This window comes from Jatropha curcas, chromosome 2, assembly GCF_041381405.1.
Source record: "Jatropha curcas cultivar XTBG-Jc1 chromosome 2, XTBG_Jcur_1.0, whole genome shotgun sequence".
In the NCBI taxonomy this organism is placed as follows: domain Eukaryota; kingdom Viridiplantae; phylum Streptophyta; class Magnoliopsida; order Malpighiales; family Euphorbiaceae; genus Jatropha; species Jatropha curcas.
Window position 1 is genome coordinate 11,454,529 of NC_143152.1, and position 13,539 is coordinate 11,468,067.

Genomic DNA, 13,539 nt, shown 5'->3' on the forward strand with positions numbered 1-13,539 from the left:
TTTTTTGTCTTTTCATGTAAAATTAATGGAAAATCAGCATTTTTTGACGGATGGACTATATTGTGAGACGGAATCAAACTTTAAGGATGTCCAAATAATTTGACCAAAATATATGGACTAAGTTAGTAATTTGATCAAACCTGAGGGATGAAATAGTAATTTTCTCTCTTCTTTTTATAATCTCTAACTTTGGAGTATGTGTACACACAACATACGCACACATTGTTCTATTAATTTTGGTGTATCTAAAAGACCCTTTTGGCTTCCACAAAGGCGATGAAGTCAACGATGAAATTGCAAGGATTTTGAGCCGGCACATAATTTTTGTGTATGTGATATACCTTTGGCCTGTCTCTATCTCTTTGTTTGGTCAACGTGTATTACTTAGGTGGGACTTACTGCCTGGCTCTATTCATTTCTCTTATTGCGTAAATCACGATGAGATATGGCCGTTCCATGTAATTATTATTACAAAGTTTGGGAAATTACATCCAGCTGATAAAATACTGTTTGGAAAGCTATAAAACCCTACAATTTGACAACCAGGACATTGAGCTCTGCTCTCCTATATCACTCTTTATTGTTCTCTCTCTCTCTCTCTCTCTCTCTCTCTCTCTCCACCATGAAATCTCAATCATGGTTAGTAATGGCTTTAATTTGCATGAGTTTCATGCAAATATGCAGAGCATCCTCCAAAGAAGATAATAAAATAGTTAGTTTACCAGGGCAACCGCAAGTCAGTTTCCAGCAATACGCTGGGTATATTACCGTTGATGAAAAGCAACAGAGAGCTCTTTTCTATTACTTTGTTGAAGCAGAAACAAACCCTGCTTCAAAACCTCTCGTTCTCTGGTTAAATGGAGGTAACCCATTTTACTTAATAAACTAGCTGCCTGAAGAATTTTTAGAATTAAAAAGAAATATAAATGAAAATTTAAACACAAATATCACCTTTTTCTTTTGCATATATGTATAGACGTGCACTGATTTGAATTATTGGAATAAATTTGCAGGACCTGGTTGTTCTTCTGTTGGAGCTGGAGCTTTTTCTGAGCATGGTCCCTTCAGGCCAGCTGGTGGAGTGAATCTGACCAGAAATGAATATAGTTGGAACAAAGGTGCCACTGTTATTAATTTATGTTGTGTTTTTTTTTTTCTTGTGTTCTTTAATGCGCTGATTGACCAACCGAACTAACATTCTATTTTATATATATGTGCAACAGAAGCAAATATTCTATATTTGGAATCACCAGCAGGAGTTGGTTTCTCCTATTCTGCTAACACATCTTTCTATGACTCTGTGAACGACACTATCACAGGTATGATACTATCAAATCTGGTAAATTTCTTATTTAGAATGCTTAAAGGTATAAATTTTTATACTCCATCTTACTTGGTATAAATAAAAATAATTCTATTGGTTAGATTTTGTTTCGCCAAAACTGATATCAGGATTGCTTTTTCTTCAGCACAAGATAATCTGGTGTTCCTGCAACAGTGGTTTGAAAAATTTCCTGATTACAAGAACAGAGATTTCTTTATCACTGGGGAGAGCTATGCAGGTTTACTTTTCTTTGTAATGAAAATATATTAGGAAATATTTATCTCTTGGACAGGGATTTGATGTCCTTAACTCCTTTATTAGGTCACTATGTCCCACAACTTGCAAATCTCATCGTTCAATCAGGATTAAAATTCAATTTGAAGGGAATAGCTGTAAGGAGATACCAGTCCCAAAGAAATTAAAAATGATTTAGGCATTTTTACTCACTATTTTATTTCATTATTCTCTCTTTTTTCTTTCAGCTAGGAAACCCTCTCCTGGAATTCAGTACGGACATGAACTCAGAGGGATACTACTACTGGTCTCATGGGTTGATCTCAGATTCTACTTATCAACTTCTCACTTCAACTTGTAACATGTCACAGCTATGGAGAGAGGGAATAAGAGGCTCTCTTTCACCTGATTGTGAAGCTGTTAATGATCGAATTTCGGCAGAAATTCCTTATGAAATTGATGAGTATGATGTCACTTCTGATGTTTGTGTTTCTTATGGCCAAGCACAACTGAAAGTGAATGATCATCCTTTGAGGGCAAGGTTCCGATTTTCTAAATCATTACAAGAAAATTCTAGCAAGCCCGTAAGCTCTCCTTATACGCAGAAAGCTTCAGAAAATATCGATCTTTGTGTACAAGAAAAGACTTATGAATACTTGAACTTCAAAAATGTTCAAGAAGCTCTTCATGCCCAGCTAGTAGGAATCGCCAAGTGGAGTTCCTGCAGCCAGTAATTTACAATTCCACACTCTTAAGCCTCATAGATAATTTTCCATATTACATATTTTGATAACATATACTATCGCTTATTGCAGAGTAGTTAACTACGATAGGGAAAACCTTGAGATACCTACCATTGGCGTGGTGGGTTCACTTGTCAGTTCAGGCATTCGGGTTCTAATATACAGGTACGTAATTTGATTTTACATTTCTCAGTGAAAAAGGAGAGACAATTTTTAGTCAATTAATTCTCGTTTTTGAAAATAATGATACAGTGGAGACCAAGATTCGGTTATTCCATTTATTGGGTCAAGAACATTGGTAAATAATTTGGCAAAGCAGCTGGGACTGAATGCAACTGTGGCTTATAGAGGTTGGATTGAAGATAAACAGGTTAGCCTTTTTCTATACATAATAAGTATATGTTGTTAAGAACCAAAGGACTTGATACCTAATTAAGTTTGTTATGCCAGAAAGTTTTGCTATGCCCATGGATCCAACTAGAAGTTGAAATTTGAAGGGCCAAATATAAATTTTTGAATTTGAAGGAGCAAAATGGATTATTTTTTGTCTTATGATAGTTTTTTAAAGGAAATAATTTATTCTTAAAAAAACCAAAAAAAAAAAAAAAAAAGGAAATTTACAACAATTAAGTTTATTTGTTGTTGTTCAGGTTGGTGGATGGACAGAAGTTTATGGAGACATATTAAGTTTTACAACAATTAGAGGAGGGTCTCATTTGGCACCATTTTCATCACCCAAGAGATCACTAGCATTATTTAAAGCATTTCTAGCTGGGAAGCCACTTAGCTAAATCAAGAACATGGATCTAAATTTCAAGAAAGGAGTTTTCCCCATACAATCATACTTGATGGGCAATGCAATTTCTTTTATGTTTCTTTCTTCTTTCTTCTTTTGATTTTTGAATAATTGAGATGTTTGAATCCCTGATGTATTTCATTGATTGCTCATCTCTTTTTTAGCAATTCAAATTCATTTTTATTTTCTAGTCATTTTGACCAATTTGTCTAGATGCATTCTATCAGACAGTGGGTTTGATCACATTTTTATTCTTTGACATTGTTTGATCACATTCTTTTACTATTTTGCCTAATTATCTTCTTACCACTTTTTTGTTAGATTTTTTTAAAAGACCTACTACTGGACAAAACAATTTCTCTTTTTATTGTTAATGATAATTAATTTGCATTAATTAATAACATGTGACTAATTCAAAGTTTTAACTAGTCTTTATTATTTTTTCAAAAGTACACTATTTGTTCGTATGTTGCTCTAAGAGCTTAATTAGGTCATTTCTTCCATTTTTATTGCCGCATGGCAATCATTATATGGATTGGTGGATGCCAATTTATTTTTTAAGGGCAGATCTAAACCTTGAATTTGCAACTTGTTAATTCTTTTTTTTTCTTTTTTTTTTTTCTTTCTTTTTCCTGAACTTACTTCCCTTTTCCCAGCAAACACACACTATCATTTAGGGTTTCCACGCCTAGAAATCCTAACATAAAATACGTTAACTTGTTGGTAAATAGAGTTACATGTAGCCTAGCTTATTTTAGGCTTATTGCATGACCTACATATAGGCATATTTTGCCATGTCAATAAAAATTAACGAAACTAAAACTTTCACCTTTGCATTAATTGAAAGGATATATAGGTAATTATACTAATTGTAAATTCAAATTCTACTTTTCAGCACACAAAAAAAGTTAACAAGGATTCTATTAGTATATGGTCATTACATGTGTTTCAGCTGATGTCCGCACATTTTGCTTGATTTTGTGGGTTACATTGCAAAATCCGAACACTGTGCTATGTTGCAGAGGGCAATTTAGAGCTGCTTCCATTTGGCAAAAGGCTTGGCAGTCCGCTCAACTGTTGTTTGCCGATTCCAGTTAATCACGCCCAGCTGTCTGGATAATACCACCAATTGGTTTTTGCGTACTACAGATGCGAGTTTTTTTAACGCCTGTCAGTTGGACTTATCTAGTGCAGCAGACATCAATGTTGCCGAAGCTTTATCCTTTAAGGAAGCACTAAGTTGGGTGGAAGGCAAACTCTTATGCAGGTTTTGGGGCTTTTACGAAAATGGTGTTTCGAAATATCCAAAAATTCAATTTTATAGATTTTTCATTAAAAAGCTAATTTTTAATTCCAACCAATGGCATTATACAACCACTTAAAAGAATACATTTTATTATTATTATTATTATTAAATCAGACTCATAAATCAGTTTAAATCTTCAAACCAAATGAAAAAACATATAAATCAAGTGGAAATCAGACCAAATCCTTGGTTTTGATCAAACTCAGTTCAAAATAAACCGGATTATTCTAGAAAACCCTAGCAGCTTTTTTTTTTATCTTTTTTTTTTTTTTCCTCTCTTTTCTTTCTCTTCTTCTTCTTTCCTCTTCCTCGTTCCAGCGGCAGTAAGCCGCCCTTCCTCTCTCTCTTTCTGTTATTCCGGCCACCACTTGAGCCAGCCGGTGCCACCTCCTCTTCGTCGTCGCGCAGCCAGTTTCTCTCTCTCGGTTTTCGTCTCTGGTTAACAGCAGGCAGGCGAGCTGCGATCTCTCCGTTGCGAACGACGCAGCAGCCCCTTCGCCGTCTCCGACGATCTCGTCACAATCGAACGGCTCCAGCAACTCCCTTGTCGACGGCGTAACCTCTCTCTCTCTCTCTCTCTCCCTCCGTTTGTTTCCAGCCGGCACAACAAGTGTGGCGAGCTGAAGTTGCAATGTGCAGTCGGGTGGTGGTGTCTTTACAAAATTCTTGGCAGTGTCGATTTTCCGGGCGGCGAGACTCCAAGAGGTAGAAATGTGGATTTCGTGCACCGAATCCGAATTCAAATTCCATTTTTTATCGGTACACTTTAAGATGTAGTCCGTTAAATTTGGTATAAAGTTCAAATTTAAAATTTAGACAATTTAAGTTTATTAATGAATTAATCAAAAATAAAATAAATATTGACATTGGTAATTTATGAAATACCGTAAGTGCGGATGGAAAAAAATTATTATGAAGTACGGTGGATGGGCTGTTGTTATTGCAATTTGCACAGTATGTGAAATTCGGATAAACTAAATTACAAATGAAATGCTGTCAAATTTTTACAGAAAAAGCAAAGAAAGGGATTCTTAAAGAATTAATTTATCATACAAGATAACATTTTGTAATATTAAATAAGAAATAAATTATGAAAGAATGAATTAGATAAATAAAAACCAAAATTTATTTGTATTTGATTGAATTTGACAAAGTATTTAAAAATGAGATGTTAAGTGATATTTTAAGTAAATAAATTAAAGATGTTACTACAAAATTATATTTTATTATTTGGTAAAGTAAATAAATATATGAAAATATATATATGGTAAAACTATATAATATTTATTTATTAAGATAAATAAATGTATGAGTATATATGTATATACATTTGATTTACGTAAATAAGTTAAATCCTTGTTTTAAATTGGATTTGAAAAAGGTAATCTCTAAGTTAATTTCAGAAATAAAATATGTCTTTTAAGTTAGCCAAAGTATTTATAAAATATGTCTCTTAAAGAAAATTAAGTTTAGTCAAAGGATTTTAATAAATGGATTCAAGTGAACCTAATGATTTCTTAAATAAATATAGATTTCAATGCCCATTTAGAGAAATATGAATTTCAAAATAGTAAATAAATTTGTGAAGGATTTAAAGTTATTAGTTTGTTTAAAAATATAAAAGTGAATTATGAATAAGAATAATAGGAATTTAAATGTCAACAGAACTGGAAGTAAATAACTAAATATGCAATGTATGTGAATTTGATATTAGATTGAGGATTTCCAAGAAATTGTTGTGGAAGTTTAATTGGTCAAGAAGAGAAACAAATTCTTGCTTTTGATGAGAGTAATAATATATAATACTTTATCAAATTTAAAATAGCATAATTCATCCTTCTTCTCGGAGTTTGTTGAAGTAATGTCTAGATGTGTACAATAGTTCCTATTTAACTAAGGTCCTCTAATATTTGTAATAGAAGTGGATATATGCAGTTATTATAAGAGTTTTATGATTGTAATAATAATATCAATTACATGTGAATTTTATTTGAAAAATTGATAGTACAAGTCGAATAGTTAAATGGTGCCCAATGAGTAAGTTAATGATTATACCTATAAATGCATGTAGAGCAAGGCTGTGAAGATTGAAAAGATAACGAGTGATGAATATATGTATTCACGTTGGTATTTGAATTAAGAACTTACAATAATTTGGATCATTAATATTTTATTGGACCGTCCAATTGAATATTTAATTGGGTCTATAGAGTTATAATTAGTATTTGAGTTTACTACCTAGGCCATAGTGCTGATTCGGTCAATAGAAATGGATCGTGACATGTTTAGAAAAAAACTAATTATTAATTACAGAAATGATGTCCTCCAAAAAGTATTTACGAATATAGTATTTCAAAGGTATTTATTACACTTTAAATGTAACAAATGCATTGTTATATTATGGCTGTAACAAAAGCAATATTTTTTTGTCGGAAAAATATTTTCTTCCCTCTCTCTCCTTGTTAAACGTTAAATGTAGACACAGATATAACACGAACTTTTAGAAAATTTGAAGTTAAAGGACATTATCACACTTACAACGTAACAATTTAAAAAATTAAAGTTAAAAGGATGATAACAATAAGATGATCACAATAAGTTAAAAATTAAAGTTAAAGTTAACAATATATTTATGATATTGTTCCACAATAAATATAACAATATATAAAATAAAAATTTTAGAATCATGCGGGGAAATAAAATAAAATTGAATGACTTTACATATAAGTATAAGTATTTATCTTGAAATAAGATGATCACTTTTACCTTTATTATCAAATCTAAAACAAAACAGTTACACAATATAATAAGAAAAAAAAATTTAGAATCATGCAGGAAAATAAAATTAAATCAAATAACTTTTACATATAAGTATAAGTATTTATCTTGAAATAAGATGATCACATTTGCCTTTATTATCAAATCTAAAACAAAATAGTTACACAATATAATAAGAAAAAAAAAAAAAGCATATCTAAACAAAATAAGGTAATTATTTCGATCAACAAACATCTACCATTATATATTAACAAAAAAAAAGAAATTTAAACCTTACTAAATACCACAAATCTTCAAACATGTTGTGCAATAACAAAAAGCAATAAAAAAATTTTTTTTAATGCAATTTTTCTATATTTTGAAGGATTAAAATCATTTTCATAAGAAAGTTTTTTAAAAAAAAAGTTTTGGGGCGCCACAGCACCCTTAGGCCCTAAGGGAGCTCCGCCCCTAGCAATATGTATAATTATAGTTTACTTAGAATAGTTAAAGATATAAAAGAAAGAGAAAATGAAGAATAAGCAATGACTATAAATAGGAAGTATTGTTATACAATAGATAGATGTATAAGCATTTTGAGTTCCAAACATTCACGAGATAGTATAATATAAATTCTTCTTGCAACCAGCCAAATACCTTTCTTCCTCTTAATAATACCACCTCTTACACAACGATATCTTTCTTCCTAACAATAATACCATCACTTATACAATTCCATACATAAAATCATTCCTTTCTCCTTTTTCATTCACATATATGGTTTAAATTGAGTAAATAAAACCTATAGGTTGTTACACTAAATATAACAATAACAATAGTTTATAGGTTGTTACACTATAAGTGTAAAAAATGCACTTAGCATATATGAATTTGCAGGGAATCTCAACTATAAGTTGTTACACTGTAAGTTCAACAATTGTACCTAACACAAATGAATTTGCATGAGAATCTCATTCTATGCGTATATTCTGACATTATTACACTATAAGTGTAACATTTAACAAGGAGAGAAGGACAACATTAAAAAAAAAAAAAAATTATTCCTTTTGTTGTTGGGATTCTAACTGATCCTGAATGGGGCCTCCAATAATTACGTATTGGATATTAACGATCGAATTCACCAGAAATAATAACCATGGTAAAAATTAAATAATTACCATAAATGCCAAATGAAAAATAAGGATACCGAGATTTACGTGGTTCATCCTTCAACTGTTATGGGCTACGTCCACGGGACAAAAAACTCTGAATAATTCTTCCACTAAAAATAGTAGGTACAAAAGAGATTACAAAAATAGTGGTACTCTAAGTGTTTCCCAAAAACATCCAAAAAAATTATAATCCTTACTATTTTCTCTCTTTCCTAATTTTAGGAACCTTTTCCTAAAATTCTCTATACTTAATTGTGTATTCCTATTCTTTGCTTTTTATGTGTTTATTTAGGGAAAACCTTCTCCTATTCATAGGAGAAGGGGACACATTATTAACGCGTCCATCGAATGGATGCGCTATTAACGCGTCCAAAATTTCAACATTTTCTTCCCTTTTTTTCTTTGTCTGCAGCCTTATTTGACCTTTTAAAAAAACGTAGTTTACTCTTTCAAAAAAAAAAAACGTAGTTTGTTTCCTTTTTTTCTTTCAAATTTGTGTGTGTCCCACATGTCGGAGGGACCCACAACAATTCTCCCCCTCCTGACTACATGGTGAGACTCTCCATTCTTGCCACTTTGACACATAGTTTGAACTTTTCCTTTCGAACGACCTTTGTCAATATATCCACAGCATTTCTGTCTGTGTGGATCTTTCGCAACTGAAACTGCTTCTCTTCAATGGCAGATCTAAGCCAATGATATCTTACATCAATGTGCTTCGTCTGTGCATGATACGTATTTTTGTTCAAGTCTAACGCACTTTAACTATCACAATAAACTATATATTCTTCCTGCTGCACACCGAATTCTTGAAAGAATTACTTTAATCAAAGCATTTCCTTTCCTGCTTCCGTTGCTGCAACGTACTCTACTTCGGTCGTTGATAATGAAACACATTTTTGGAATCTCGACTACCATGAAATAGCTCCTCCTGAGAATAAAATAGGTATCCTGATGTAGATTTTTTCTTTCATCAAGATCACCGGCCATATCTGCATCTGTGTAACCAACAAGTGCATGCTTTTCACCTCCAAAAGTTAAACATAACTTTGAAGTTCCTCTCAGGTATCTGAAGATCTACTTTACTGCTTCTCAATGTGTCTTCTCGGGATTTGACAGAAATTCGCTCACAACGCCAACTGCATGAGCGATATCTGGTCTCGTAGACACCATTGCGTGCATCAAACTTCCGACCGCTGAAGAATATGAAACATTTGACATATCTCCTTTTTCTTTCTCTATTGATGGATAAGATTTCTTACTCAACTTGAAGTGAGCGACAAGCGCAGTGCTAACTGGTTTAGCATTCTTCATATTGAACCTCTCTAGAACTCGTTCAATATATTTTTCCTGTGATAACCATAACTTGCAGGACTTTCTGTCTCGGATAATCTCCATTCCGAGAATTCGCCTTGCCGATCCCAAATCCTTCATGTCAAATGCTTTTCACAAATCACTTTTTAACTTGCTAATCATATATGCATCTGGTCCAACGATTAGCATATCATCAACATATAAGAGAAGGATAATAAATTTACCATCAGGGAATTTCTGGACATATACACAAGGATCTGCATCTGTCCTTTTGTATCCTTGATTCACCATGAAAGAATCAAACTTTTTATACCATTGTCGCGGTGCTTGTTTCAACCTGTACAAGTTCTTCTTCAAACGACAAACCATGTCCTCTTTTCCCTTGACCTTGAAACCTTCTGGTTGTTCCATATAGATTTCTTCCTCTAGATCCCCATGCAAGAATGAGGTCTTTACATCAAGCTGCTCTAACTCAATATTCAAACTGACTACTAGACCTAGCACAACTCGAATAGAACTCATTTTCACAACTGGTGAAAAAATCTCATCAAAGTCAATACCTTTCTTTTGAGTAAAGCCTTTGACGACCAATCGAGCTTTGTATCTCACTAGGTTGCCATCATCTTTCTTCAGTTTATACACCTATTTGTTCTTGAATGTTCTCTTCCCTTTTGGAAGTTTCACCAGCTCATATGTATCATTCTTTTTCAAAGAATTCATCTCCTCTTGCATGGCCTTTGTCCAGCAATCTTTATCTTTGCAAGATTGCACATCTTGGAAGCTCTCTGGCTCCCCCTCATCAGAAATCATAATGTAATCAGAACTAAGGTACCTTGTAGATGGTTGGCTGTCATAGCCCAGCCCATGGTCAATATTGTCCGCTTTGGGGCTCCAGCCCGTACGAGTACCCCCTCACGGTTTTGTTTTCAGGCAGGCTTTGCAACCCGCCCAAAAGGCCTCAACCATGTTCTGGAACCACCCCTCTTATGTACAGGACCACCCCCTCGTACTTAACCGATGTGGGATTTGCCTAAGGTGTGCTGGCCTTGCCACATACACCCCCCCTTGGGGACTCAGCGTCCTCGCTGAGGTTTGCCCCACCACCGGCCAGAGGAACGAGGGTCGGCTCTGATACCAATTGTCATAGCCCAGCCCATGGTCAATATTGTCCGCTTTGGGGCTCCAGCCCGTACGAGTACCCCCTCACGGTTTTGTTTTCAGGCAGGCTTTGCAACCCGCCCAAAAGGCCTCAACCATGTTCTGGAACCACCCCTCTTATGTACAGGACCACCCCCTCGTACTCAACCTCAGCGAGGACGCTGAGTCCCCAAGGGGGGGTGTATGTGGCAAGGCCAGCACACCTTAGGCAAATCCCACATCGGTTAAGTACGAGGGGGTGGTCCTGTACATAAGAGGGGTGGTTCCAGAACATGGTTGAGGCCTTTTGGGCGGGTTGCAAAGCCTGCCTGAAAACAAAACCGTGAGGGGGTACTCGTACGGGCTGGAGCCCCAAAGCGGACAATATTGACCATGGGCTGGGCTATGACATTGGCGTTCTCTGGTTGACCTTCTTAACTGAGGTTCAACTCCTTCTGGTAGAACAGGGTTCTCTGCCTCCCCCTGTTCAATACCCTCTGCATCACTGTTATCATCTACAATCGTCTCTTGATCCCCCATGACTGGCTCTTCTTCTTCTTCCCGTTCTGATTCTGGCATTCCTCCTCTTGTGACATCATCTGTAGGAATGCTTCCAGCTGTAATATCAACAACACCATCACTTGTGGATTCTTCACAAGTTGTATCTGCCATGATCTCATTCTCGTGGAATACTATGTCTCGGCTCCGGACAAATTTTTTTTCACTGGGTCCCACAACCTGTAGCCAAACTCTTCGTCTCCATAACCGACAAAAGTGCAAGGAACTGACTTGTCATCAAGCTTTGATCTCTGCTCCTTCGGAACATGCATAAATGCCTTGTAGCCAAATACCCTCAGGTGAGAGTATGAAATATTTCTACCTGTCTAGACCTTCTTTGGGATATCAAAGTCCAAAGGTGCTGAAGGTAGTCGGTTGATTAGGTAGACAGCAGTATTGACAGCTTCTCCCCAAAATGGCTTAGGTAAGTTGGCCATTTTGAGCATGGATCTGACTCTTTCAACAATGGTGCGATTCATCCGTTCAACAACGCCATTGTGTTGAGGCGTACCAGGAACTGTCTTTTCATGCCTGATACCATGCTGACTATAATAATCTCTAAACTCCTTAGAGATGTATTCACCATCATTATTCGTGCGTAAACACTTTAATGCCGCTCCAGTCCCCTTTCCACCATCGCATGGAATTGCTAAAACTGCTTGAATACTTGGTCCTTTGTGCGCAACAAATATATCCATATTTTTCTTGAGAAATCATCAATGAAAGTTAGAAAATATCTACTTCCTCCAAGTGATTCTACCTCTATGGGACCACATACGTCAGAGTGTACTAACTCCAACTTGTTGTCTCTCCATCTAGAGCTTTTCAAAAATGAGACACGATGTTCCTTCCCAAATAAACAGTGATCACAAGTGTTTATTTTACCTTTGGCTAATGGGATAAGGGACTTCTTAACCAACATATTCAACCCTTTCTCACTTACGTGCGCCAGCTGCCTATGCCACAAATTTGGTGAAGCATCATCTTCAACTGTATTCAGTTGACCCGCACATATTGTTGCGTGCATCTTATACAGCAAGCAACATAATTGTCCTCTCACCACCACCAAAGACCCTTTGGTGAGTTTCCAATTACCGTCACCTGTATGGTGTTAATAGCCTTCCTTGTCCAGTACATTGACAGACAACAGGTTTAACCGAAGATCGAAAATATGTCTCATATTTTTAAGTATTAATGTGCACCCGACACTTTTATGCAGACATCATCGATTCCCACCATTTGCAAGACACTATTATTTCTCATTCTAATAGTGCCAAAATCTCCTGCTTTATAAGTGAAAAAGTATTCCCTTTTTGGAATACAGTGGTATGAAGCACTAGAGTCTACTATCCACTCCGTATCTGCATCTCCAACATAACAGCAATCTGCATCATGAGTGACTAAAGTCACCTCACCATCTTCTGTTGAGACTATAGTAGATGTATTTCTGTCATTCTCCTGTCTTCGGTTTGCATGATCCTGTTTGAGTAAATGACAATTTCTTTTGAGATGACCCTCCTTACCGCAATTGTAACATTTTCTCATCTCTCTGGACTTGGATCTACCACCTGACTTTACATGCCCTCGACCTCTACTCTTGGTCTGGCCCCTATTCTCTATGACAAGGGCTTGTGAACTGGTACTGGCAACATCTCTTCTTCGTAGTTCTTCATTGAGTAGTCTATTCTTTACCATAGACATTGTTACCACACCATTTGGAGCTGAGTTACTTAATTATACCACAAGAGTATCCCAACTATTCGGTAAAGATCCCAATAGTAGGCATGCTTGCATCTCGTCATCTAAGGACATACTGCTAACTGCTAACTCAGTTACGAGTCCTTCAAAATCATTCAGGTGTTGTGTAATTAATCTTCCCTCTGACAGCTTTAAGTTCATGACTTTACGAATCATGAACACTTTACCTTGAGCATTTGTAGCCTCGTACATATTCTCTAATTTCTTCTAGAGAACTTGGGGATCTTTTTCATTTCTCACGTGGTTGTACAGGCTAGCATCTATCTATTGGCGTATTGTACCAATGTCTGCGTTTTTAATTTCTCCCACTGCCTTTCTTTCATTTCTTCTGGCTTTGCACTGTCACCTTCAATTGGATCGTACAGATCTTTGCAATTAAGGTAGTCCTCCATTCTGGATTTCCACATTGAATAATTCGAATCCGTCAATTTGATCATTGA

At 35.4% G+C, this 13,539-nt stretch overlaps 1 protein-coding gene across 1 annotated transcript; it reads left to right on the forward strand.

Annotated features, from left to right (window-relative positions):
- Nucleotides 1-570: 570 nt before the first annotated feature.
- Nucleotides 571-3,291, forward strand: LOC105634483 (serine carboxypeptidase-like 45). Its single transcript, XM_020679425.3, has 9 exons — nucleotides 571-863; nucleotides 1,014-1,118; nucleotides 1,224-1,319; nucleotides 1,470-1,562; nucleotides 1,646-1,716; nucleotides 1,807-2,288; nucleotides 2,374-2,466; nucleotides 2,554-2,671; nucleotides 2,952-3,291. Exons 1-9 carry the CDS (start codon nucleotides 623-625, stop codon nucleotides 3,090-3,092), a joined length of 1,440 nt encoding a protein of 479 aa, XP_020535084.1. The 5' UTR covers nucleotides 571-622; the 3' UTR covers nucleotides 3,093-3,291.
- The last annotated feature ends 10,248 nt before the right edge of the window (nucleotides 3,292-13,539 follow it).

What these genes read in the sequence shown, in the direction of transcription:
- LOC105634483 (XM_020679425.3), top strand. Translation starts at nt 623, where the DNA reads ATGAAATCTCAATCATGGTTAGTAATGGCTTTAATTTGCATGAGTTTC. An exon ending in TGTGAACGACACTATCACAG is followed by an intron (nt 1,320 to 1,469) that starts GTATGATACTAT and finishes CTTTTTCTTCAG; the next exon opens with CACAAGATAATCTGGTGTTC. An exon ending in CACTGGGGAGAGCTATGCAG is followed by an intron (nt 1,563 to 1,645) that starts GTTTACTTTTCT and finishes CTCCTTTATTAG; the next exon opens with GTCACTATGTCCCACAACTT.